Source organism: Gallinula chloropus, assembly GCF_964237585.1.
Source record: "Gallinula chloropus genome assembly, chromosome: 1".
Lineage (NCBI taxonomy): Eukaryota > Metazoa > Chordata > Aves > Gruiformes > Rallidae > Gallinula > Gallinula chloropus.
Window position 1 is genome coordinate 182254784 of NC_140085.1, and position 26689 is coordinate 182281472.

At 46.3% G+C, this 26689-nt stretch overlaps 1 protein-coding gene across 1 annotated transcript in view; it reads right to left on the bottom strand.

The window, feature by feature from the left end:
* SIAH3 (siah E3 ubiquitin protein ligase family member 3) overlaps positions 1-21915 on the bottom strand; it is a gene marked incomplete at its 3' end in the record, with an annotated part of 46312 nt that extends 24397 nt beyond the window's left edge. The window contains exon 1 of the mRNA XM_084279203.1: positions 21651-21915. Coding sequence (XP_084135329.1) covers positions 21651-21785 — 135 coding nt within the window. The 5' untranslated portion in view covers positions 21786-21915. The remainder of the gene's footprint in view (positions 1-21650) is intronic.
* Positions 21916-26689: the final 4774 nt, after the last annotated feature.

Genomic DNA, 26689 nt, shown 5'->3' on the forward strand with positions numbered 1-26689 from the left:
CTGATCTCATTATAGCTTTAAAAAACAAAAGTATGTGGTGAAGACCTGGTCCATGGCTGTAAGAAAACCATCAGTAAGAGTCAGGAAAGGGCTCTGCTCAGGCCCAGAATTGTTACATTCTGATTCTTGATTTAACACCCACCCCCCAAAAAAAAATCCCCATTAAAAAAAAGATTATCCTCAAATCTTTTCCTAGATCCCATATGCAAACTAATACATACACATATACCTAGTCAGGTAGTGTGCCTATAATTTCATATTATATGTGTCATGCCATAGTGTTTTAATCCTGTTGTCTGCATCCTGCTTGATGTAATAATTTACTGATGTAATATTTTACATAACCAGAGTTGATATATTGTATGGAGAAGCCAGGGAGCGTGTCTGATCTCCTTTCTATGACAGCAATAACTGAAGCAACATGGTTATTGTACTCAGAGAGAAACAGGAACTCTGCAGAAAAACTGGACTGGATGCAATAGGGGATAGGACTGGATTTCGATTAATGCAAAGTAGACACCTATATGGCAGATGATACGGTGCTCAGGGGTTTTACTGGGCAACATGTTTTTCTTAAAAGCACTGTATAGGAGCTATTCACATATTTCCTAACATAATTCAGGAAAAAATAGGACTTCCTCCTGACTTATTTGAAGTATAATTTACTGTGAAAAAAACCCCACCTCCTTTTGTTTATATATTTCCATATAAATAAAAACCTAAGAAGGTAAAAAAATCAAACCAAAATATTGTGAATTTGATTACATCAAATAGATGGGCCCAAAACTCAAAGCCAGTGTCTTATGGCTATGTCCAGTAAAAGAAGGTCAAGTAGTGAACCCAGGCACTGGGCGTCTCATCATCTTCTTCTTGGACTTATACAAGGCATTCAACACTGTTCAGCATTACATCCTTGTCTCTAAATTGGAGAGACATGGATCTGACAGATGGACCACTCAGTGAACAAGGAACTGTGTGGATGGTCGTCCTCAAAGCCTTGTGGTCAACATCTCAAAGTCCATGTGGAGGTCCATAATGAGTGGTTTTCCTCAGGGGTCAGTACTGGGACCAGCACTGTTCAACATCCTTGTCAGTGACATGGACAGTGGGATCAAGTTCACCCTCAGCAAGTCTGCTGATAACACCAAGCTGTGTTGTGAGGTCCTGCATGTGGGTCAGTGCAGTCCCAAGCACAACTATAGGCTGGGTGGAAAATGGATTGAGAGCAGCCCTGAGAAGGAGGACTTGGGGGTGCTGGTCAACAAAAAGCTCAACATGAGCTGGCAATGTGCTCTCATAGGTCAGAAGGCCAGCCGTACCTTGGGCCGCATGAAGAATAGCGTGGCCAGCAGGTGAAGGGAGATGATTCTGCCCCTCTGCTCTCGTGAGACTCCACCTGGAGTATTCCATCCAGCTCTGGGGTCTCCAGTACAGGAAAGACAGGAGTTGTTGGAGTGAGTCCAGAGGAGGGCCACAGAGATGTTCAGGGTCTGAAACACCTCTCCTATGAGGACAGGCTGGGCGATTTGGGTTTGTCCAGCCTGGAGAAGGCTCCAGAGAGATCTAATTATGACCTACCAATAAAGGGGTCCTACAGGAAAGCTAGAGAGGGAATTCCTGTTCATTAGGGAATATAGAATAAGAATAGAATAAGAGGCAATGGCTTCAAGCTGAAAGAGGTTAGGTTTAGATTAGATGTTATGAAGAAATTCTTTACACTGAGGGTGGTGAGGTACTGGCACAGGCTGCCCAGAAAGGCTGAGGAAGCCCCATCCCTGGAAGTGTTTAAGGCCAGCTTGAATAAGGCTTTGGGCAACCTAATCTAGTTGGGTGTACCTGACCATGGCAGGGGGATTGGAACTAGATGATCTTTGAGGTCCCTTTAGTCTGTGATTCTATGATTTTATCATATCATTCTATCATCTGCATACCCAAATTATCAACTCACTCCCTGTCTCTGCACCACTCCAGCTACATCTCTCCGAGGTGGAATCGCTCCAGTGAGCGCTAACCCAGTGGAAGAGCTCATTGGCATTTAGCTTCAGGCAAGAGATTGCTTCCTGTCCCTCTTTCATTTAGCAACACAGACATAATCTGCCAGTCTCGGACTTTGATACCGCACGTTCCCCGGGCACACATGGCTCCTGCAGCACCCTGATACTGATGTGCACAAATGCACACGTGTGTGCACACACACACATACGTCTTCTTCCTTGCTCCAGCTCGGCAGGAACCAGAGCCCGGTTTTGAAATGTCACAGCTCAAATAGAAACACCCAAAAGAGTTTGCAATGCAGATCACTTCAGCAATCTGGTTCACAGCGCAGCCCCCAAAATGGTAATATTGGTAACAGACTGAGATGAGAAGAGCAGAAACTTTTTAAGCCAACCTCACCGCTGAGGTCTATTATGAAACTACCCTCTCCATCTACTGACATTTAATTGCTACCTGACTTTTGGCCTCATTAAATTCCAGATAATTAATCCCCAAGTACTAGATTTTCACTCTGCCCCAAGACACTTCAACAGGTTTTCTTAGCAGTGGCCCTGAAAAGATCGTTTCCTGCTCTCAGTGCCGAACATGCTGTGCCAAGCAGTTTGATGCATGTCCATTAATAGCAGACCACTTTGCTGTATTAAAGGGAAGAAAAAGACAGGAGGAAAATACAAGCCCTGCACCATCATCAGTTTTGTAGCGAATTTGAGTGTTCAGAAAAATGCAGATTCAACCACTCGCGGGACAATTACCCTGCCGTGTTCTCCGGGGAGATCAGTTTGCAGAACAGCCAAAGGCCCATGCTGAGCTTCAGAGCTGACGCTGCCAGAGATCCATCTGCTCTGGGGTTGTCACCTGCCCCACGGGGACAATCATAGAATAGTTCGGGTTGGAAGGGACCTTAAAGATCATCAAGACCCAACTCTCAGGCCATGGGCAGGGACACCTCTCACTAGACCAGGCTGCCTAAAGCCTCATTCAACCTGGCCTTGAACACCTCCAGGCAGGGGGCAGCCACCACCTCCCTGAGCAACCTGTTCCAGTGAGATGACCATATCCACCCAAAGGGAAAGGGCTTCTTCTTCTACTCTCTTTTCTCCAGTTCAGGTCCAAAGGTGGCCAAAATCTCAATGAAATAATACACTCCCCATTGTGAAGTAGGGACATAAGACTTAGCTGCAATTTAGTAAATTCTACCACAGATTTAATTCAATCAAATCTTTCCTCTTCCTCTGAAATAATCCGCAGAAGGCGTTTGCTGCATGTGTCCCCTCTGTGACCATCACCAGCAGAGGCATAGCTGGAAGGCAGCATCCTGAGAGCGATGCCCAGGAGCTGCTGCCCTCAGGGACAAACAAAAGGCATCTTGCATGAAATCTGAACTTCTTCCCCTGGAGACTCAACAGCATCTTCATTTTCTCTATGATTTGGATAACTAACTCAACGTAATCTTTAACGATACAGCACAGGCTTGAAAGTAACTTTCCTAATTGATTTTCTAGACTGTTTGGTCTGGCAGAAAAGCCCTATCAGGAGCTGGAGTGTCCTCACAGAGCTTCTGGTTCATGTACTTTGTTGTGAGATAGGGAATAGCGTCTGTCCTTCAACAAGCATCTTTTCTGGATTATAAATGCTATCAGTTTACATTTACTTTTTTTGTTGTTGCTTTTTTAAGCACCATATTTTGGTTTCTTCTATGTGGCAGGTGCCTAGACTGATTATCTCTGAAAACAGCATAATTAAGGGCTTTCTATGACTTCAAAAATCAAATGTATTTTGATCAACTTCAAAAAAAGTCCCTTCTTTCTGCTGATAGGAGATGTGAACCTGTAAGCACCGAGCCCCTGAGACTTTCCCTGACTTCAGAAGAGGTTTCATCTCTTGTTCCACAGAATTGCTGAGAATGAACACCTCCTTAATGAAAAGAGAGGAGACTCTGCAGACTTGGCTTTAACCTCAGAAAGGCCTTGTTTTTTTCCAGCTCTACAACATGGGTAACAGTATTTATAAGCAGGCCCTGAGTTTCTACTTGAGGAGCATTTTATGAAAACCTGGCTATTTGCCAAAGACAAGCATGATATTTTCCAGACCAATGAGCCATGGACTCTATACTGCAAAAAAAAAAACCCAACAAAACCCAACCACAGACATACAAGAAGATCCAGTCCCCCGCAACGAGAGTTTCAATATTCAGTTAGAAGTGGGGCATTAAGGCATTGTAACACTGCCAGGCTGGTATCCCCAAGGCTGAGGGAGCAGAAAGCCTGATGTCCCTGATGTGGGATAAGCCAGGCTGCTTCAGGAGCCTGCAAGAGCAGATGCTCTGCCAGGAGAGAGCTCTCTGACTGCTCCTGGATGGAGAAACCAGATGGATGGGTCAGGATGTGACTGGGGGGAAAAATAAAGGGGCAATCTGACAAGATGGGGTAGAGGGAGGGTGCTGTGGCTACTGTGGGGAAGCAGTGGGGAGAGCTGGGACTCTGCTGTGGGGGTAAGAGGTGTGTACAGGCATCGCTGTCTCCAACAGAGTGCTGAAGCACCACTCAGTAGGTTTGCAAGCTGGGGTGACTTTCACAAAGCCTCAGAGGGCAAGATGTGCTGATCCAGCAGTCAGGATGAGCTGCAATCGCACCTGCGAACACTGGGAGAGAGAGGAGCACGGGGGAAAGGTGCATGGAGGGAACAGGCTGATGCAGTGAGTGCGGGTGGATTGTAAAGCTATTGAAAAATTATCCCATGGAAGGGGATTCTCATCAAACCTGTGCAAAGCTCTTACTGTTGATCAGCTGTAATTGAGATTTCTGGGGTTATTTCATTGCCCACCCCCCTCCCCACCCCAGACCCCGGCAAAGGTAGTCTGTTTTTTACAACCCACACAGTGTTTCAGTGGGGATATCAATGCTCACCAGAGCAGAAGGGACAGGATACTTAATTTCCAGGCTTTTGTGTGGGATCTCAAGTTGCTACTATTTCTATTTTGTTCACATTCAGGAAAAAGGAAACACCGTAAAGCCCCTTCCCAGCTTCCCCAAAGCTCTTCCAAAGGTAATCAAATGTAGCCTTTTTTTCTGCTGACACTATCATTTCTAAAAATACCGTATTTTGTCCATAGGCAAGTGATCTCTATCAATGAAAGTCATTGTGTCTAACCTAGAGGTCTTTCTAAAAGACATCAGGGAGCTCCTGAGAAAGGATCTTGACTGTGGATTTGTGCAGCTAGCCTGGTTATGTTACTGTAAGAGCCTTTTTGAACTTTAAAGGATGTGAATTTATGCCTGAGAGGCAAGAAAATGTCACTGTACCCTCACCAAAGCTTCACCCTGTGTTATGTCAGCAAAGTTTCAAAACAGGATCCCTCCTTACCCCTGTCCGTTCCACCAGCTTTGCAGGTTCGCTCCAGATGCTTGTCCTTAATGATGGATGAACGTGCCATGGGTATACAAATCCAGCGACAGACAGTTCCAGATCCTCAGCCTTGTGACTTGCACTTCATTTAGGCCAAAAAAGACACAAATGTGATGCCCTGTGGCTCCTGCAGCTGGCGTCTAAGAGGCAGTTCTGCTGTCCCAGGGGATGGTGGCATGAACCCTGTTCAAGGGATTGTTGCTGCACTTCCCAGGAGAACTACATCCCCGAGCACAATGCAGAAACAAAGGAGCCATTTGATTTGTACAATTCCCATCTCGTCTAGGGAGCTACAGTTGTAGGAACCCTTGACAGACTGCACTGTCAAGGGTGCTGACAGAGTCAAATTCCCTTCCCAATTAATATTGGTTTATATATATACAATATATATATTCCCCTTCTCTGGAGATATTAAAGATGGATGCCTATCTGTGCGATATGTCCTGCTTTGGCAGAGGGGTTGGACCCAATGATCTCTTGAGGTCCTTTCCAACCCCTAGGGTTCTGTGGTTCTGTGTGATTCTGTAATATATATTGCTTAACCCAGATCTGGGCACAGAAAGGTTTTGTTCGTGGTTAAGTCTCCTCTCCTTTGATCATGGCAGGCCAGGAGTTTTATGAAAGTCTTTTGTACCTGCTGTGTCTACAGAAGGGCTGATTTATGGTTTGCTTAATTAACGTTGTTCTATTGCATATTGATTTTCTGTGTGGTTAATAGTTTAACTTAAAAATGATGTGAAGGCCATAACTACATTAAGCCTGTATGAACAGCAAAATGCCCCAATGTAATAAAGCAAAAAATTGTTGCTGACCTGCAGCTGGTGCATCCTGTCTCTGAGAACCTGCTTAAGCATTATAGCTAACACAGTCTCTCAAATAATTTTTCTCAGAGGTGAGCTCATAAGCAAGCTAATTAAATACCAAATTGGTTATTGCGTGTGCATTTACTGGGCATGAAAAAGTGATGCATCTCTGACATTTCCCTCTGTAAATACATTTTAAATAAGTCGTTGGTAGTTAATTACCATACTGTAAAATTAAGGCAAATATAGATGTATTTTGGATGCTGTAAGGCAGCTGCTTTATGGTAATTAAATAACATCAATGGATTGTGCTTAGATAAAAATTCTGGAAAATCAGGACCATCGCATCATTGTATGGCATTTACTGCTTCCCCAGGCATAGTTTCTGGATTAAAGGAGAGAGAGAGAGAGGATATGTCCACATTAGCAATGAGGACAGCACAGAGCAGGAAGGAGGTGGCCAATTTGCAGCAAGCTGCTGTATTGTGAGGATGACCCATCCACACTCGCCATTCCCTGACCATGAAGTTTGGGGCAGCTGCCAATGCTGCATGTAAAACCATAGGTTTCTTCCCATGTGTGAACTGCAGGTCACAACTGCATGCTTGTGACCTTGAGGGACACCTCATCCCTGCCACTCTTGTCCAGAGAAGGATTTATCCCCTTGTACACATGCACTTCTTTCTTTCAGCTCTGGGACTGAGTTTGAGAGACAAGCCCACCCACCAGAAGGGCAGGCTCCCTGCTCTTGCTCCTCTCTTTGCTTTGCCACTAAAGCAGCCACCCAGGGCTGAAGGGGTGTGCACCTTTTTTTGAGATTTGACTGTGACCCTGTTATTGTGTCTAAGATGCAGTTCAGCAGGTCCCATAGACTAGCCAGCCCAGAAGTAGCCTCAGCCTTATCTTGCATACTGGAAGTGAAGATAATGCTTGAAAAAACTTGTTTGGGACTGTGACAGCCTCAGCACTCATTTTCAGTGGTGACAGGCATCTGGAAAATTAGGTTCCCTGGCAATAGAAAGGAAGACCTTGCCTTTGACCACGTAGTATGTGCACATCTACTATTGCCTGCCATGCCCCTCCATTCCTGTTTTACCCTATCCAAAGGCAGTACAACTCGATGATCTCTTGAGGTCCCTTCCAACTTCTACAGTTCTGCAATTCTGTGCATTTTCTGCCAGCTAAGAACCTCCTGAAGGTCACAAGGTCTTTTATATGCTGTATGACTTTTGGACATTTTCTACAAGGATTATATCCCTCCCCTGACATTAAAGCTCAGACTGGCTGGTTGTACTGGAGACACTGTGATTTCTACCTCTGCTGCAGTGCTGGGGACTCGCCTTGCTTGGGACTGAATGAAGTGCAGCCTGATCACCATTGTGCATGGGGAACCACCAAGAAAGCTTTACTGGTGAAGATAAGGCAGGTGAATACTGCTCTCTCCACCCTTTTTTTTTTAATTGTGTCATTGGTGTGATGAAGCATAGATAAGTTGTGATTTATCTTATATTGACCTATAATTATCTAAAGAATAGGTGTCAGGAGGATGGGGTGAGTCTTTTTTCATTGGTGCCCAGTCACAGGACAAGAGGCAATGGGCATAAACCTGAATATAGGAAGTTCCACCTGGACATGAGGAGGAACTTCTTTACTGTGAGGATGGCAGAGCACAGGGACAGGCTGCCCAGAGAGTTTGTGGAGTCTCCTCTGGAGATACTAAAAAACTCCCTGGATGCAGGCCTGTGAAATCTGCTGTAGGGGATCCTGCCTTAACAGGGGGTGAACTACATGATCTCCAGAGGTCCCTTCCAACCCCTGCTATTCTGTGATTCTGTGACCTGCCACAAGTTTTGCCTTTGCTAACTTAAAAAACCTGAATTTGCTGCACTGACACTCATTTTTGTGAAGCAATACCTTGACCTAGGTTGAATTTTACTCTGGTTGGAAGCTAAAAGAGGCATCAACATTTCTGTCTTTGTTAAGGCAAAAGTCAAGATGTTAGTGCAGATCTGTCAGAAGAGCACAATGATAAGGGAGGTACACAAGCCTTCATGGTGTCTTTCTTAGACTGTCTCTCACCTCTGTCTCTTCCCACAGTCCCAGGTGGAGCAGTAATCTTTCATGTCCCTCCTGAAGGCAGGCAGGGACAGCCTGCTGCATAATGCTGTAGCAGTGTGATTGCTTCATTCCCTCTCAGTGGTGGATGCATGTTAACTGCGGATTAATGACCCCTCTAAGTATTACTTAATGCTCCTAAAATGCTTTATATTTTCTACTTACAGTATAATCATCATTAAGGGATTAAGGTAAAAAAATGATAAACTTAGGTGGCTACAATTAAGCTTCAGCATCCTCATTTTGAGTCTTAGGTATTTACAGCCCGACCGTGAGATTGTCAGGGTATACCCCCCAAGTCCCGTTGACACCTAAAGGATCATCAGCTTCACAGTGTTTATGGCAACTTGACCAGCTTTGCAGATGGGTCCCCCCCACACACACACAGCAGCTTAACCTACAGAGGGAGATTTCACTATTTTGGCCTCCATCCCAAACCACCTAACCGATGATGGAGAATGTTGTCCCCCACCTCATTTACAGAGGGAGAAACCAATGGCATAGGCACCTGCAAGAGCAATCCAGTTTGCTGATCCCCACCCCGACACTGCTCCGGTGGCGTGATGGGCCACTGCAGCACACGGATGTGCCCATCAGGTTTAGAGGCAGATAACCCCCAACGCCTCAGCAGGATGCTGCAGTGAACAGATCCTGTCTCCTGCAGGGATTATTAGTTCAGGCACAGCACCCGCCTAATGCAGCTATTTAGCTCCCAGGCTCAGACTGGCTCGTATCCAGCCTCTGCTGCATCCCGGCTCCATCCTTTCTCGCACCTCAGCTTCTGGGGTGAGCAGGGCAGAAGACAGGCAAGCTGCCAGTGCTGTCGGTGAGCTCAAAGGTTGTGTTTATACACAGAGGGGAAAAGCAGTTTTGGGTACAGAGATAAGCACGGCAAACTCTCTATCACTGTTTGCTGTAGCCTGGGCTCAGAGCATTAGGTCAGTCATCACCGAGTGATCTCCAGGGAGCTCAGCCCCATTTTGCCCAAGAGCTCAGGAACGGATGCTCATTGGGGAAACCTGATGATGCCCACCAAAAGGTAGGGTTCTTCACCACCGTGCAAACAAATCATCCACAAACCTGGAGTGAGGCTGCATGAATTCTGGCTTGCAGAGAGCTAGGCTGGGTTCTCACTCGTTTTTCAAGGCTCCGCAGTTCGCAAGCACCAGGTGGCACAGGTCTTACTGAGTGCCTGAGCTGTAATTACGGGTCAGCGAGGACTGGATCTGGCTGCAACCCACTGCGTGACTTGCCTGTAGAGAGCATCAAGGTCCTTTTTCATGAAAAACAACTCAGAAGCTACTATAAGTTTCTCCCATGTTGTAAAAACCAAGAAGCAAAAGCTACTTTTACAAAAAAATGCTGAAAGGCTGCTTTTGGCATCAATTAATTTTCCCTATGAGTGAGTAAAGAAAAGGTCTTCCTTTCCCCAACATCTGCTTCATCAGACTGAGTTCTCCTTGCTATAGGCTGTTGATTGGCCTCTGGCAAATTAAAGTTGCTTTAGTTAAAGCAGCAAATAAGCAAAATACCCAGATGCAGCCTGGATTTATTTGTGAACTGGGATGTTGTTTTCCAACCACTGGCTTATTATTAAAAAATCATTAAAAGCTTAAAAATTATTAAGAGATGCCTCACCAGTAAGCTTGCATTTAGCTGCAACACTAAATTATCTCCAGTTGCCTTGTGAGACTTCTGGAGATTAAGCTGGCTTCAGATCTGTTTTCTGATAGTGCCTTCATCTTTTACCAACAGCCTGAAAGAAAAGCCAGTCTTTATAATCAGTTATTTACAAACCAGTGGTTATGTTTGTGCAATCTTGCGTGACCTTAACATTTTTCGAGTCTCAGTTTTTCAAATATCCTCTGTGGCAGAAGAAAACCAGCAAAAGTTTTGTTTTATTTTTAAAGCTGTGTGCTATTTCCCACATGATTTAGACCTCTGAGATTCTAGGCAGGAATTGCAATTGGACGAAAGATTCCAGTTGTAAGGGCAGAACCAGATGAAGTGGTGGTGAATTAGTACAAGCACTCGTGTCTGTTCTCCTGCCACATCTTAAATCTTGAGCTGGGCTTAGCCAAAAATTGCCTGCAAGTAAACACATCCCTATTTTTTAAGGAACATGCTCCTGCTAGCTCCTGCCTTCTTTGAGTTTGCATTCTGGTGAGGTTGGTGTGTGGCCATGGAAAATGTGCCTTTGCACCCACTCCCAAAAGCACAGATAATGAGAGGCCTAAGCCCATGTATTTGTCTTGAGGGAAATACTTGTATGGGATACTGCTTGTGTCTGCATTTCAGCTGCCTCCTCAGCCTGACATACCAATGCCAACTCTTTTAGTAAGCCCACAAAGACCTGTGAAATCAGTTGGAGGTGGCATGAGGACCAAGCTTTATCTCCCTCTCTGCTGCTCCTGCACTAGGGTAGTGACAGCTTTTAGGGGAACAACAATGTCATGTGGGATGTAAGCTGCTCCAAAAAACATACAGGTCACCTGCAGACTTCGTCTGCAAACTGGACTAAAAAGTCCAGGTAAATTGGCATTTCCTCACCTTTAGTGATGCTATTTCATCCTAAATCACCTCTGGCTTTCACTGATGAAAGTTGAAAAGAAACAAACTCCATCCAGCTTGGGATCAGACCTAGAATCCAGGCAGAGAACAGAAGCAACACTGCCTAAGTAGCCTCTCTGCTTTGTACCTCTTCACATAGCTAATTAACAGAGCTCTCGTGCTCTCATGCCAAAAAGTGAGTCTGAAGCATTAGGGATCCTGCCGTAGGGGGAAAGTAATCATGAAGCAGTTAATTGAATAAACCTCAGGAAAGTTTGTTCTGCTGGAGTCCATCCCACGAGGAGAGTGAAAGGCAGGTATTTCTGAGTGGATTATTTGCTCCACATCACTTGCTCCATGTTATTTTCTCCCCTCAGCGCTCTATAAGAACACATTTACTCTTGTGCCATGGTGCAAATACTTCACTGATAAATGTTGAATAATCTGTCCTCTCCCCTTCAGAGCTTATTTCATATTGTTTGTAGTTACCAGTAAGGTTCCTTATCCCAAATCATATTTTGAAGTACTTCTTACTCTCTTTTGCCATCCATCATCTGCCCCAGTGACCCTCTTTCCAACCCAGACCAGTTTCATTAGCTGGTAATATCCTTGGGCTTTGGACTACAGTAAGGATTTGTATTTCTGATGAGTTTAAATTACCATTATTTGTGTAACTGGTGTATCTCCAGTCTCCTGTGATGATCCTTGGCTTCCAGAGTGTGTCCCATGTGTCTGTCTGCCTTCTTAATTATTTTCAGATATGTCTTGTTGTCTAACCACTGCTCAAAGGGCAGTCAACTTCAAAAATAGACCAGGTTGCTCAGGCTTTAGGATCTTCCAGCACTCAGATGGCAGAACCTCTCTGGGCAACATGTGCTATTGCCTCACCACTTGCATGAGAATGACTTTTTGCTTCATATCTAGTAAAAATATCCATTATTTCACTTTATGTCTGGTCCTTGTCCTTCCAGTGTCCATATGTGGGAAGAGTCTGGCTCTGTTATCACTATACAGTCCCATTAGTTAATTGTAGACAGTAATTCCCTTCTCTTCTTCACCCTGAGCGAGTGCAACCCTCAGCCTCTCCTCCTCCATCCCATGTTCTAGCATCCTGACCAGCTCGGTGTCTTTCACTGGGCTCATCTCTGTTGTCAGTGCCTTTCTTTTAGTGGGCAACCCCAGATATGCTTGGTACTGGATGCGGACTCACCAGTTACACTCCTACTGATTAGTTCCATTAACAGAGCCAAGGATGAGGTTGGCCTTTGCCACAAGTGTACATTGCTGGCTCATGTCCAGCTTGCCCCTTTGTCCATCCTTGTGTCCCTCTGTCCTCACAACAGTGACAATCATTTATTTACTTGCTTTGCCAAAAATTCTCTGTTATTAACTCACCCAAAGACTTCCTCCCTACCTTTTTCTAGATGAGAAGTTCCTTCCAGTAGAAATAAATTAAAAGCTTCCACCCTTAGGCTATGTTGCCAGATTGTGTTTTTTCCCTGCTCTGTCTGGACTCTCCAAGCTTGCTTTTGAGGAGTGGAAAAAAGATTGTCTTACCTTGCTCTGTATAAAATAGTAGTGAATATAATATTTGGTGTTACTGTGCCGAAAACTTTCTGGATTTACCATAAGAAGACCATTATCCAATTGAGTTTTCTTTTGCATAAGTGAATTGAAATGCAGAGTATCTATGGGGTTCATTTCATCTTAGTCAGCTAGACTAAAATTACATATCCATTCTAAGCTGATCTTCTGGCTTGCTTGCTTGTCAGTGCCAAAAAAACCAGCCATCCTTTGAAGACAATTCATCTCACTGATCTTAGACTCCAAAAGGTTCCGCACCACAGAGATGTCCTCAGATCTCAGGTGATACAAGTAGGGAACTCAAAGTATTGCCCCACAGGCAAAGCCTGCCCCACTGGTCTGTAATGCTCCTTTTCACACCATGGGTGTCCGACCAGCAGAAATAACACATCCCTGTGTGCAACAGGGATCCTCATCTGAGTAAATGTTGTGACACAGCAATGAGACATCCAGGATCTCTTCCCTATTAAAAAGGAAGGTGTCTTCAATCTTCTCCAGCACTATTCAAAGAGATGGGTAAGTTTTCTGGACTCCAGCAGGTTTTTCATAGCCTTTTTCTCTATCGAGTTTGATAATTTTTAGAATCAATATGTCTGGAAAAGGATCTTATCCTGCAAAATATGCATGTTTTTTAGTCTGTGCACATGCCTGACACTGACCCCCTGCGTGGTCTTGCCAAGTTTGGGGCACTACTGTCATCACCCCACTTGCTGCCATCCTGCCCCTTCCATTTCAGCCCCTCATTCTGCAAGGCCCAAAGGTGACCTTAGCTGTCCCCTTACCCCAGCTGCCCTGCATAATCCTTGTGTGATGGCTATTTACTCCATTTCCACACTTATTACTTTGCTTATTTTCCACATGGCAGTCCCTAAGAGAGGAAGAACATTTTCATCCTCTGCTGATGTGGTTTTCTGCTCTGTAGCATCCGCCTCTTTGCTTATCTATAGTGTTTGTTTTCTGCACTAGGGGATGTTGCCGATTTCATCTTTTTCTGTCTCATTTATGCTCCATTTCCCTGGTTCTCTTTCCATTTCAGCTGGCGTTTGATGTGAGAGGGTGTGTGATCTTGTGTTTACGATATTCACAAGGACTTGTGACTCTTCTGTACCAAGTATTTTCCAGGTGTGAATGGGTGGTTTGCCAGCCACTCTGGAGCTTAATATTTCCATGTGTAAAATGCAGGTAGCATTACTAAGGCTGTGCAAATGGTTTATTTTTTACTGGGGAGACCAATCCGGAAGGAAAAGGGGTTTCAGTTTAATTCAGCTCAGAATGAAATTGCTAAGGAAGAAAATACTAGAACTGAAAGCACTTCACCTGCTGTGGGAACAACTGATTAATTCCTTTCCAAAGTTGTTTCAAATATTTCTACCTTTTAAAAAATGTGTACCAAAATAGACAGGCAGAGTACTCAGAGGTCTCTGCTGTTCTCCCCCAGTGATGCTTTCAAGTTTCTGCTGAAACCAAAGGGGGAGAGCTAAAGATAAATCCATTCATGTTACATAAGATGCTCAGAAATGCCTCTAAATAAATAAAAGTGCTTCAAATTGTACACTGTGTATGTGTCAGGCAATTTATTGGCAGTGCCAGGATGCTTTTCTCTCTTTGGAGGAGAACGCTGTGAGAGAGCCGAGCAGGAGTATTGCAGGCAGCTATTAGCAGCAGGTCACACAGAGCAGTTTTCAGGAGAACTCTATGCACGACTGAAATGTCTCCATTCAGCACAGCCCTCAGCAATCCCTAGGGATAAGAGCTTCATGGGATGCTGTGAAATGCATTTGAGGCCACTGCCCTGCCCAGCTGCTTGCTTCCGCAACATGGAAGCAGAAGGGACGTGTGCCCACTTCCACAGTGCACACACCAGACCATCACCTTAAATCCCTGCTGAAAGTGGCTTTGCTTTGCCACACTGAAGCAGAGGGAAGATATTATCTTTTTTTCAGTGCTGGTGAGGAGGTCACGGTCACAGGTCACTGTGCTGGGTGCACAACAGGCAGCTGTGACACCTCCAGCAGGACCTGCCTGCTCAAGTCCTGATCCAGTGCACAGTGGCAATTAGGTTTTGGAGGCATGTGAGGCACCTGGGCTTCCTTGCCAGTTGCATCCACAAGTGGTGATGACAGCACTGTTTTACTGCTTCTTGTAGATCTCCTTGTCTTGCTGGCAATCGTTTTAAAGCGGGATTTCATCTGTTGATAGGGAAACTGGTGGCACCAAACAAGCTGAGAATTGAGCAGTTGAGATTTCCTCTGAAAGAACTTAGAGGAAAATAAGAGATGCAAAGTTGCAATGAAGTTATTGATGCTTTCCTTAGTGGGAGTAAAAACCCCCAAATTAGGTTATTGAATGACAAATGGGGAGAATCTTCTGCCTTAAGACATTGTTACTGCAGAGAATGGCAGGATGAGAGTGAACAATAGCACAGAAGGAAAGGTACTTAACGAAAAGAGGCAAGCTATGGAAAGAAAGAAAAATAACGCAGTCAGATTAGGTGCTTAATGTCTCAACATTTCCAAATGCAGTGCATGCATACAGAAGTTGGCAGGGAAGTTGCCGCCATGTTCAGCCAGATCCAAGGGGAGACTTTGGGCCCAGGTTCTCCACAGATCCATCAGAAGCTGGACCCAGATGGCAGCTCAACTCAGCTTGCCTCTGTTGCAGAAATCACATCAAAGTTGTCCCAGCATATTCCTAAATCTTGTTCAGCTCTCCAAAAGAATTAACTCCTTTTCTGTGGCTTGTCTGCTTCCTGGCACCCACCTCCAGCAGCTCCCAGAAGGACCATGGCTCTGCACCATGCTGTGCCGTGCCCTGCCACATGTGTCTGTGGCAATGCCACTGAGAGAGAGGTGATGGGGCCAGCCCATCGCAGTCATCACTCCCATGGTCATTGCTTCCACTGAGGCAAGGGAGCAGCAGTCCTTGCTGCCCCAACCTTCTATAGCCAGAAGAGCTGGCTGTGTCCCCCCATGCTCCTCTCTCACAGGACAAGGATAATGGGCACGTGAAGCAGCAAAAGGTCCTGGTGAGACAGGGCACAGTCACAGCAGTTCTTTTCCCTCACTTTATCAGAGTGTCTGGGGTCTGCTGTGCTTCCTTTAAACTCAGTTTCTTGAGAACCTCAGAGTTCTTATTGCAGGAATGTCAGAGGGTGACTTACATCTGCTGGGAAGCAGACTGAGACCTCATCACTCATTTCATGTAATCAAGGCTTGTATTAACACATCCCTCTTTCCTCTGCACCCCATGTGCTAGCCACAGCAATTGCTTTGGGACAGTATTTCTCCTGAGGGAGGGATCTGCACTGTTATGTCTAACCCAAAGGGCTGCACCGAGAAATTCTTGATGTAGTGAGCTGTACCAGAGATTACAAAGTGATATGCAGCAGTGTCTGATGGCTACTGCTCACCCTGCTGTCAAACACCCTGTCAAGGGGAGAGGCATTTCTCTAATATTAAAATAACAGCATCCTCTTCCATTGATTACATCTGACTGGACACATCCTGCAATGAGGTCAGGTTTACTATTGAAATTCACCCTCAAAATCAAACGTGGGAAGGAAAAGACTCGACCCACTTCATCCTGTCTCTGGAGCTGTAGCATGATAGGCAGGGCCAGTTAACAGCATTAATTAATTTTCCACAGTGCATTTGGATATGGGATGGGGAGAAGGATGCCGGAGCATATTCACAAGAAACTTCTGAGGTAGCAGCTCTTCCCTTCTCTCTCCCTCCACTGAGGAGACACTGTAATTGTCAGCCTGGGAGACCATGCTCAGTCTCCTGGGATAACACCCGGTGTTGCAGCATGCTTGGAGCAAAGCCTGTGATGTCCCATGGAGTGGCCCTGTGGGTTTTGCCTGTGTGGGGGTCTGTGGGCTCAAGGTTAATGGGTTTTAGGAGAGGTTAGCTCCTGGGACCAGGCAGCAGCATCAGCAGATGGAGAGCCCCCAGGGAGAGCTGTCAGAGTGTGCCCTGCCTCCACTCTGCAGAGCACCATTAAGGTCACATCTGTAAGCAGCCACGGACACATGGACAGAGGAACCTGAGGTGCTTCCAGTCAACTTGGTCTCCAGTTTTTCCCACTGAAAGAACTTCAAACACAGGCAGGGCTGAAGGAGGGGTGGCAAAGCAGTGCTGCTTGCTGTTGTCCGCATCCCTACCAAAGGATTTGAAAGTCTGAGGTGCCCCATGCTCACAGAGCCCAGTCCCACAGCTGGGAGGGGACCCAAGCACCTGACCAGGAGCCCAGGTTTGCAGGCAGCAGGGGGGTTTGTAGCCCCTCTCACCGCATGATCTTGCTGAACACTGGGGCCAAACATGATTTGGGCTCCCAGAATCACAACCCCATGTGGGAGATTTGAGGGCTGAGAGGGTGGAAGAGAATGTTATGGGGCTGCCAGCAGCAGGTTGCAGTCTCTCTCCTCCCTTACAGCAAATAAATAAATAAATAAATCTCATGGGGCTATAATGCACCATGGCACTTTAATCCTGCTGGGGAGAAAGTGGATTACAAGGCTATTTGGCTGGCCACTGCGTGCAGAGCCAAACTGTTGTAACAGGATTCAAATCCTTCCCTAACTCGGAGCAGATTTGCTTGTTGCTTTAAGAAATAGCTGGAAGACAGCCTGGCCTCATAAATCGTGCTACAACCCTTTCTGAGTGTACAACTGAACTATTTATGCCCTCCTTTAAATATGCTGCTTTTTGTAATTCAACCAGTTCCTTGAAGTCCTACAGAGATGGAAATGGGTGGGTTTCACAAGAACATCGGAAGCACACGTTTTTTACTCTTTGCAAGGACAATTTTCACAGTCTCCAAAGAGTTAAAGTTGTGTGTAATAATCTAGTAACTCCTTGAATGAAGAAGATCTGTTTTACCCAGCCGTACACAGCACCTTGCAAGGCATCAGCACTTGCTTGGGCTGTGATTGCACTGCAGTCTCATGCTGCATATGGCCAGTTTTTAGGACAGGGACTGATGCCAGCTAAAGGGTGAAGATATGATACCCACCTTCACCTTCTCCCCAGAGCACAACTAGAAGTTCTGGGGAGTATTGTTATTAACAGGGGGTAAATGCAGAGGAATTCACGAGGCTTCATCTCAGCAGGGACCAGCAAACCCTGCTGTTCTCTTCCACACACACAGAACACCCTAAAAGTTTCCCCTGCACGCTGGGCCTGTGGCCAGCAGCATAAAGCAGTGCTCCTCTAATCAATATGGTCTTGGAAGGACCAGACACTTGGCTGGGGATGTCCACTGCCTGGCTGTGCATCTTCAGGGTGTCAGGGCAACCGCACATTGGAGGGAAGACGGGTTACAAGGTAATGCATAAAATGCCATCGAGAAGGAAGGTGACCTATGGAAGTGCAGTAAATATGTGGTTTTCTCTGCTTTGCAAGTGAATTTTGATCCCAGCATAGCACAGCATCACAAGGTGCCGCTGCCATGCCCGGGAAAGATCACGAGAGGACAAAGAGCAGAGAGCAAGGAGGACAAAGAGGCTCCAAAACAACCCCCCCACAAACACACCCTATTCATACCCCTGCTAAAGGGGTGAAACAGAGGGGGATAGCCACCAAATTATCTTTCCTTGTTTAGAGTCAGCCGTGTCAGCCTGTCGTGCACAGGGAAAATAGCAGCAGATCAATAGAGGTGTCTGTGCTGACACTCTTAACCATCTTCTCCTTTAAGATAGACTGAATTGCTCATCAGCCTTCCCAGTTAACGAGCCTTTCAGGGGGAAGAAAGACGCGGGTTTTTTTCTAAGCATGTGCTTCTCTGCCAACCTCTGGACCTCTCCTAAAAGAAGAGGTAAGTGGCAGGTTTTTGTCACGGTCAGAGGTCCAGGCTGTGACTGTGGTGACAACATGCTGACATAACTTTACTGAAGGCCCCCCTCGATCTAGCTATGTGTCTGTGACAGCAGAAGCTGGTGTAACCTTTCCCTGGAGGGTACCAGGGCTCTCCTACCCTCCGCTGCTCACCCAGTGCTTCACGTGACGCCAAATCTTTGACAGCACATATGTCATCACCAACATGATGACATATGTGCTTGGGGTGGGCTGGATCCCACCACCGCCTCTGAGCCCTCCCTTGGATGCAAAGATTGAGAACAGAGGTCCTGCTGCAATTTGACTTTAATAGACTTACGTGCATTGGCACTGATTGAGGACCTGACCTCAATGCGAGGGATGTCAACGTACATAATCACACCAGAATATGATGCCTGTCATTTATCATTTGCACCAGCCAGCCAGGAGCCCTCTCGCCTGGCTGCTGTGGAGATACAGAATGAAATAATCTCTTTGCAAAGAGCTTACAATTTTGGAGTAAGCACAAACATTTCAGCCTCTAAGGGAAGGGACAGGAACGACATTGCTCCTAGCGCTTGTTTCCTAGCAGTCTTGTATTCATCGACCACAAACCTTAATACAGTTTTCACTCCACTTGTCAATTGTTAAGAGAGATTTGGGGGCTGTCAACAAAATGTTACAGTTGAAGTGACCCAGCTAGAAATAATAGACTATGAAACATCAAAGTAGTCATAACACTGTAAACCACCACAGAGGAATATTCACAGATTCACAGAATTTTAGGGGTTGGAAGGGACCTCCAGAGATCATCAAATCCAACCCCCAAATACATTCAGCCATTTCATTTTTAATGGTCCCTCAGGTGTTGTTTAACATGCAGGACAGTTTGGGGGGAAAATTCCCCGTCCCAGCTTCAGAAGTCTCTGTTGCAGGCTGCTGGAGGCAGCAACCACAACCTCCCCATGCATTCCTTGGGGAGAAACAAGTACCCTGAGAAGCAGGTTAATCTGATTTGTGTCTGACAACAAACAAAGTCCCTTGCTGTCTGGAGGTGACCACCTCTCTGCCAGAGGAGAGGTCTTCAGGCCAGAGCAGGTGGGGCAAAGTTTCTCCCTCAGAGACAGCTGCATTAGCCCACAGGTTCCTATCACCTGTGGGTGGGCACCAGTAAGCACCATGCTGGGCACAAAGGAGTCTGACACGCTTGTCTCTTCTGGGTGCTGTCATGAAGTGAGGATACATTCCTTACACAGCTGGTGGGAAACCAAACTGACTGAGAGCAGATCAGAGCTAAAGCCCACTGTATTTACCCAGCTGGGTGTGAGCTGGGGAGCTCAGGGGTACCTTCAAAGCATATTTCACTTGACAGTCAGAGAGGTTTTTTTTCCAGAGCAGAGAGATTTATTGTCAGCTTGTCCATCTGCCTGGTGTCTCAACATGCCTGTGTGGGAAACGTGCCGTCAGGTTCCCACTACAACCCTATCACAGGAGCAATTCCCACCCATGTGCAGATGACTCCCACTAGGGCTTCATTGACACATCAAACCTGTTTCCTAGAGGCTCCCATTTGTTTCCAAGAGAGTTTTGAATCCAGTGCCTACTCTCAAAAGCTGCCAAGACAGTACCAAGATTGCTCGTCTCTCTGCTGGGCTTTGGGTCTGAGCAGTGAAAAGTTTTAATAAGCTGAAATGCCCTTTGTGTTTAGCAGAAAGCAGCAGCAGCATCAACTTTTTTTTTTTTTTTTTTTTTTTTGTATGCTCAAAGGTAAAATGCTGCAGCTCCCACAATAGCAAATCTGCAACTCAAAAACCTGCACTGATAAATAAATTCAGGGCTAGTTCTAGATACCAGTCAAGCAGGTCAGTGGACACCCCTCTATGTGCTTCTGGGACCTCATCAGACAGTGCCACTGGCACTGAAATTGTGTTGTGACCTTCAATAACCTTTTTTCTGACTTTTTTTTTTTTTACAATTAAAATTGTAGATGAACCTAGGAGGAGATGGTCGCATAAAAGGGTTCGAACACAGAAACCTTCACTTACAAAATCTCCCCATACTTAGGAATGTACCTATTTCTTTTATCTATTTGGATGGCCAGATGCTTTCAGAAAATGACAGGGCTGAATGTTTCTTAAATAGCTTGTGTTGGCAGAGGAACGTGATGCTGGGAGAGGCGATACCAAACCCTAGCAATCTGTCCCTGGGAGTGCCTGCTCCAGCTGTGAGTGCTTACCAGGCTGAGCACAGTCTTTTGGGGAAATCATCTTGAAGCTGGTGCCCTGCTAGAAACTACCTCTCCCTGTCTGACCACAGCCTGACACTGGAAATATAACTCCAGGAAAACTGCCTCTTCTGGGGGGATGCTGCCCCGAAGAGGGATTTACCCCATCAATGGACCTTCCAGGAACCTACAGCCCAGGAAAGATGCTCCCTTCATCCTCACCAAGTTCCTTGCAGGGACCCCAGTGGAGACAAAGATAAGTTGTCCTGAATTAAATTGATTTCCAAGCTTGTGGTGAGCTAGCGTAGCGGTATCACAAGTCAGGTTCATAAGGACTTCCCACAAAAGAGGAGCCACTTTGTTAAAGTTGGTCATTCATGACTGTGATAAAGTAATTAAAGCCTCCCAGTCGCTTTCTCCCCCTGCTGTTCTTTTTCTACGAACAAATGTCAGGGCTCTGGTATAGACAGAGCTGTTGACACTTTGTCAGTAAAAATCCAGAACTGTGTGAGCAAGAGAAACGCTTTTACGGGGACTATAAATAGTTTTGCATTAAGGCAAAATGTATTCTCCTGCCCAAAATAGAATCACCTTGCAAACAGCTTAAGGACAGTTTCAGCACCAGAGGAATGTGTTCAGATTCCCCTCAGGAGACAGAAACAGCCTTTTTCACTTGAAAAAGCAAACAAGACCAGCAGCTGGAGACCCCTCTGCTGCCACCACACACTCCCCCCCCGCCCCCCACCATCTCCCTGCTCCCCACCGACTGGCAGCATCCCGCTGTGCTTCGATGTCAGCCCGGGAGACCACCCAGCATCCTTCCACCAAAAAGGGATGTTAATTCATCCAGCTAACTTTTCCAATCGTTTTTCCAGATGCTTGCAACATGCAACACAAGCGAAAGGGATGAGGAAACTTTGGGGAGGGAGAGCAGCGACTTCCCACGATCACTCGGAGCAGCGGGTTGCTGCTCCTTCGCTCCGAAAGGAATCACGCAGCCAGACAATGCAAACATCCTCTCTGCCAGAGCTGCAGTGTGTTAACAGCAACTCTCCCCTTGCTGCCAGAGCATCGTCTCATTCCCTGCGGAGAAACACCGGCGGTGGTGTGGCGGGGAAGGCGACAAGATGTCAGAAGAGAGGAAAAATCTCTTTCACTCACCTTCAGGCTGTGCGTTGGGTTGACGACGCAGACGAGTTGCCCGGCAGCTGAGAAAACCCTCTTTGCCTTGTAGTGCTGAAACCGCAGGTGAATAAGATCTAACACAGCCCCAAAGCACTGGGTGAAGAAAAGCATCACAACTTTTGGCGTTGCTGCCGCCGCCGCCGCTGCTGCTGCTTCTGCTGCTGCTGGCGGTGGGGCAAGGGAAGCGGCGAGGGAGCCCCTGAGTCCTTGAGCCCAGGGAGGGAGTGCAGTGGGTGAGAGCTACGCTCCGGCACGGCTTAGCATGCCTTCATATTCATCATCAAAATAAGACGGGAAGAGGCTTGCAGCAGCGGGGCGGCCAATGGAAAGGACAGAAATGTTATCCTTGAGGTCCGGAGACAGCCAATAACGAATGCCTCCCCTCCAGAAACTCCCTGATGAATTGAGCCTGGTGGAGAATGTATTATTGAACATTACCATACATCAGCACATTGCATTTATCTTGTGATTACAGCCAGTCATACGTAAGGCTGTGGAGATACGCAGGCAAAATTGATTGCTTAACATCTCTATTTATTAATTGCCTTAATTTAGCAAAAGAGCGCTCGGATACCGAAGCTAAATGAAAGGTGTAGAGATGAAACCCACCTGTGAAACTGTTAGAAAGTAGTGAAAATAGATTGAGTAGACTGTGTTTTGCTGAGGGTGAAAAATCAGATATGCAAAGAGAGTTACAGTTCCTTGCAGGGGTTAAGCAGAAGTAGAGCTCGCTATATAAATAGATTCACGTCTGTGCGTTTGCAGGCTTTGATTTAGATTTTCACCGCTCTGAAGTTTTCTGAATTTTACATTCTGCTACTTCACAAGGGTGCTGGTGCTCCAATAACGTTTCCCATCACCACTAAAAATAGGAAAGGTCAGGTCTCAGGTCTGGTGTAACTTGGAATAGCTCCATGTAAAGTCAGCGGGGTTTTCCTGACTTACACCGGCTGGGTGGATCAGGTCCGCTGGACGCAAAACGTAGCAATTGCTGGATGCTGGAGCTATGAAAGCATAAAAAGGCACAGACCATGCTTCTAAAAATAATGAAATACATGATGCATGAGAGCACACACAGAGAGAAACTTGCACTGAGGGAGAAGCAGCTTCTAAATCAACAGAATAATTAAACATGCAGAAGGCTTTTGCTTGTCATTCATCTGCATATCGGTGGGCAGGAAATTACTAATTAGCCATTAGATTGTCCTAAGCATTAAAAAGGAATTAGGGAAGTGCAAGGAAAATAGCATGCTTTTGGGTACTGCTACCAGTGTGCATCTCTGTTGGTGGGCAGGGATCCTTCGCGAGCCATTGAGTCTCATTAAACTTGAGTCCCCATAACCTGTTTTCTGGGAGGTGACTGCGCCGAAGCAGCCCAGGGAGTCAGAAAGCACATTCATTTCATGGGACAATCCTGTGTGATATGTTGCTCTGCTCGTTAATAAATCAAAGGGGGTTAATTTAATTAGCTCTCTGCCAGAACTTCCTATCAGGGTGCTATTTAGGCTTGCTAGCTAAGTATTTAGATGGCTTATACAGTCTTGGTAATCCTTTTTCCCTTCAAAGCAGAACAGATAAAAGTACTTTGCTTTCTTATTTTTTTTTCTTTCCCCTTTTTCTTGTGGTTTTTTTTTTTTTTTCTTCTTCTTTTTAAATGTGGGGCCTGTGATGGGGGTGGGGCTGCTGCCCCGGACACAGCAGCCCTGGTACAGTGTGGGCTTCAGCCCGGTACTGGATTGTCACAGCAGCTTCTTCCTAAATCAATACTGCAATACTGGCTCTGCCAGACTGCAGAGAGCTTGTGTGTAAAAAAAAAAAAAGAAAAAAAAGAAAGAAAAAAGGAGGCCTGAGTAGATAAATAAGTGGGAAATTGTGAATGCTGGAACAGCTGATGACACATCTCCTACCCCAGAAAAAAGCATTACAGACAGGAGGAATATGTATCTCTTGGTTCTTAAAATTTGCTTGTAAATGAGAACAGGAGATAATTTTTGCAGCGCTGAGAGACACTTTGAGAATATTTTCAGACAGACTTGAGGACAAGCGAGTGAATTGATTTGCTTACATGTATCCTTTTCTCTGTTCCCAAAGTAACTGTAAGCATCCAGCTATTTATTATTTATTTCTTCCTGGTTTGTGTCTGGGAGCTGCACAAACACTTCATACCAGGAAATTCCATTCTGCAAGGTATCAGTGCAAGTATTCTGTCATCAAAACCTTAAATGAGGAAAAGGTCCTTGCTATTTACACTGGTTATCACCACCAAAATCCCATGGGATTATTTCCATTTGCCTGGTTGACTCAACTGAATGCCTTGGCTTGTGAGGCACGACCACATCTGGAGGCAGCAGAGACAGCACCCCTCATCCCTGCTGTCCAGCCAGCTTCGGGGCTCTGGCAGTGCCATGGACCAGCACCCCTGAGACCCATCTGCCTTCCTGAGCGGGGGCAGGGGAGGTGTCCCTGACCTCACAGGCACTCAGGGACATCTTCAACATGAATATGCATCCTGGCCGTTGAGGTGGCATACAAAAAGGGTTGTCACTCTTGCAAAGGAAAGACCACCTTCAAGGGTGAGCAAGGGACCTTTGCTGTGCCTAAATCCACATACAGATCTGTGCTTTCTGCATGTGGCCTTCTGAGGACCATCTCCCCACCAGCAATATTCCAACACAGAACTTGGCACCGGCTCGACAAGGGACCCTATTTCCACCAAGCCGTGGCAGCTGGCAAGCAAAAGCTCAGCTGCATGGTCTGGTATGGAGGTGCAGGTGTGCAGCTGGTACCAAACCATGGAGCAGGTCCTCAACAGCATTATTGAGCTGTACAGATGCAGCCAGAGAGGAGGAACAAGTCCATGCACAAGGGGCACTTGATGAACACCATTTAACTACTAGTTGAAAATTTCTAGTGACAGTAGCTCTTATTTCCCAGATAATTAGTTCTGTGTCATGCAGATATGATGTGGCAAAAGGCTGTAGGCTATATCTTCATTAGGGTCCAGATTTTGCCAAATCAGCAGCTGTAGTGGCGTCACTGGGATATACATGAGATTGTAATGGTCCAGCAGCTCAGCTGCTGCTGCAGGTGCATCAGGTTAGCATGATAATAGGATAAACTAAACATAAAAACTGGTTGCCACTGTGATAGCTTTCTAGTTTTCCCACTTTGCTTTTGGTCTGAGCTGCTGAGGTGAAAGGGAGATGCTCATGGGAAACTGTGGGTGTCCAGGCACCATGTGATTTGGCTGGATGACAGCGAGGGGGATGCATTGCTCAGTCCAAACTCAATGTTAAATTGCAGGGCTTGGGTTTCAACCAGATTTCTTTATCTTTCTGACAGGGTACTTTTGGGGGTGACTTTCCTACATGCCCTTTCTCCTTTCCTACCCCATCAGACACCAAAGGGAAATCTCTGCTCTGGCACCTGGAACACCTCTTCCCCACCTTCTTCACTGGCCTTGGTGTCTGTACAGTTTCTTACATCTTCTCACTCCCTTCTCTGGATACAAAAGCTGCTGCTCCTTTCCTCACCCCTCCCTTTTAAAATATGTTATCCCAGAGGTGCAGTCACTGTTGCTGATTGTTTCAGCCATGGTCAGAAGTGGGTCCATCTTGGAGCCATCTGGCATTGGCTCTATTGGACCTGGTGAAGCTTCTAGCAGCTTCTTGCAGAAGCCACCCCTGCAGCCTTCCCACTACCAAAACCTTGTCATGCAAACCCAATGCAATTGCCAAGAGCCATGGGGGAAACAGAACTTGCCTCAGACAACATCAGCACTAGTCTGTGTCCCAGGGACAGGAGAGGCAGATGCTGTGCTGGCCATCATTAGTATCCATTCAGGCAGCTTACCAGGCTGGTTGTGTGTCCCTGTGGCTGACTGCTGTTAGGGAGCTCGGCAGTGTTGGCTGATTCAGGATGTACTCTGTTTCCACTATTTATACTTCCCTGTGCCCTGAGGGCAGACAAGGACCCCCTTTACATCCTGAGCCCTGCCTTTTAAGGATGCAACTTGGTCATTTAACCAGGTCCCTTACACCTTCTAGCCAACATCTGAGCCTGGCCAGGGGTTGGAGGAGCAGGACCTACGTCAATGAGGCACCTCTCTGGCGAGTACATCTGAGCACATCAGCCCATCTCCTTTTGTAGGCTTGCAGGGAATGGGGCACACTGAGGATGCATTTCCCCTGACCTGGCTGGGACATCAGGCAGTTTTCTACATCCTTTGGATGCAGACTTAATATGAGAAGTCTCTGCTCTCCTGGGTGTCACGGCAGGTTTTTTGGAGAGGTCTTTGCACTGTTAGTTATAATTTTTCCTCTGTTTTCCATCAGAACTTTTAAGGAAGAACATAAGAAATGTCTCACCAGCTCAGTGCAATGGTCCCTCCATCCCAGCTCCCTGTTCCCAGCAGTGACTACAGGAGACAGCATTCCAGATTGACTTGTAGGCAGGGCCCACCACCTGCTGTCCATTCCCCTGGTACTCCCTCAGCACATACAAATGTTGTATTGGGGTATTGGAGGGCACATCCCTAGGGAATCCGAGCAATTTTTGAAGTGGGGAGGAGGGCTGCAGCCCTCCAATTTGCCCCCTGTAAAGCCCATGTCACTTCATACTGCCTGCTCTGTTCTTCGGTTGGAGACCATCCTTTCTGAAAAGCCTGGCTTTGAAGTTTTCTGGGAAAGACATCAGTGGCACCTCCTGGCAAGTTCTTCCAAAGGTTATTTATCTTCACCACTAGCATTTTTTATTATATTTCAGATCAGAATTACTTTTCTGCACAAGCTTCTCTCTGCATTAAGTCCTTGTGCCTTCCCTTGCTGAGCTGGAGCAGCCTCTGCCATCACAGACTTCCTCCATGTGAAGACACAGTTTTTGACTAAAACCTCCTTCAGAAAACCCAATAGACAGATAGTGCAAAGCTCCTTCCTTGCCCAGCAGCAGACTGCTCTTGCAGTGTCTCTATGCATTTTCTCTGCCTTGTCCTCGTCTCTCCTCGAGCCTGATCTGCT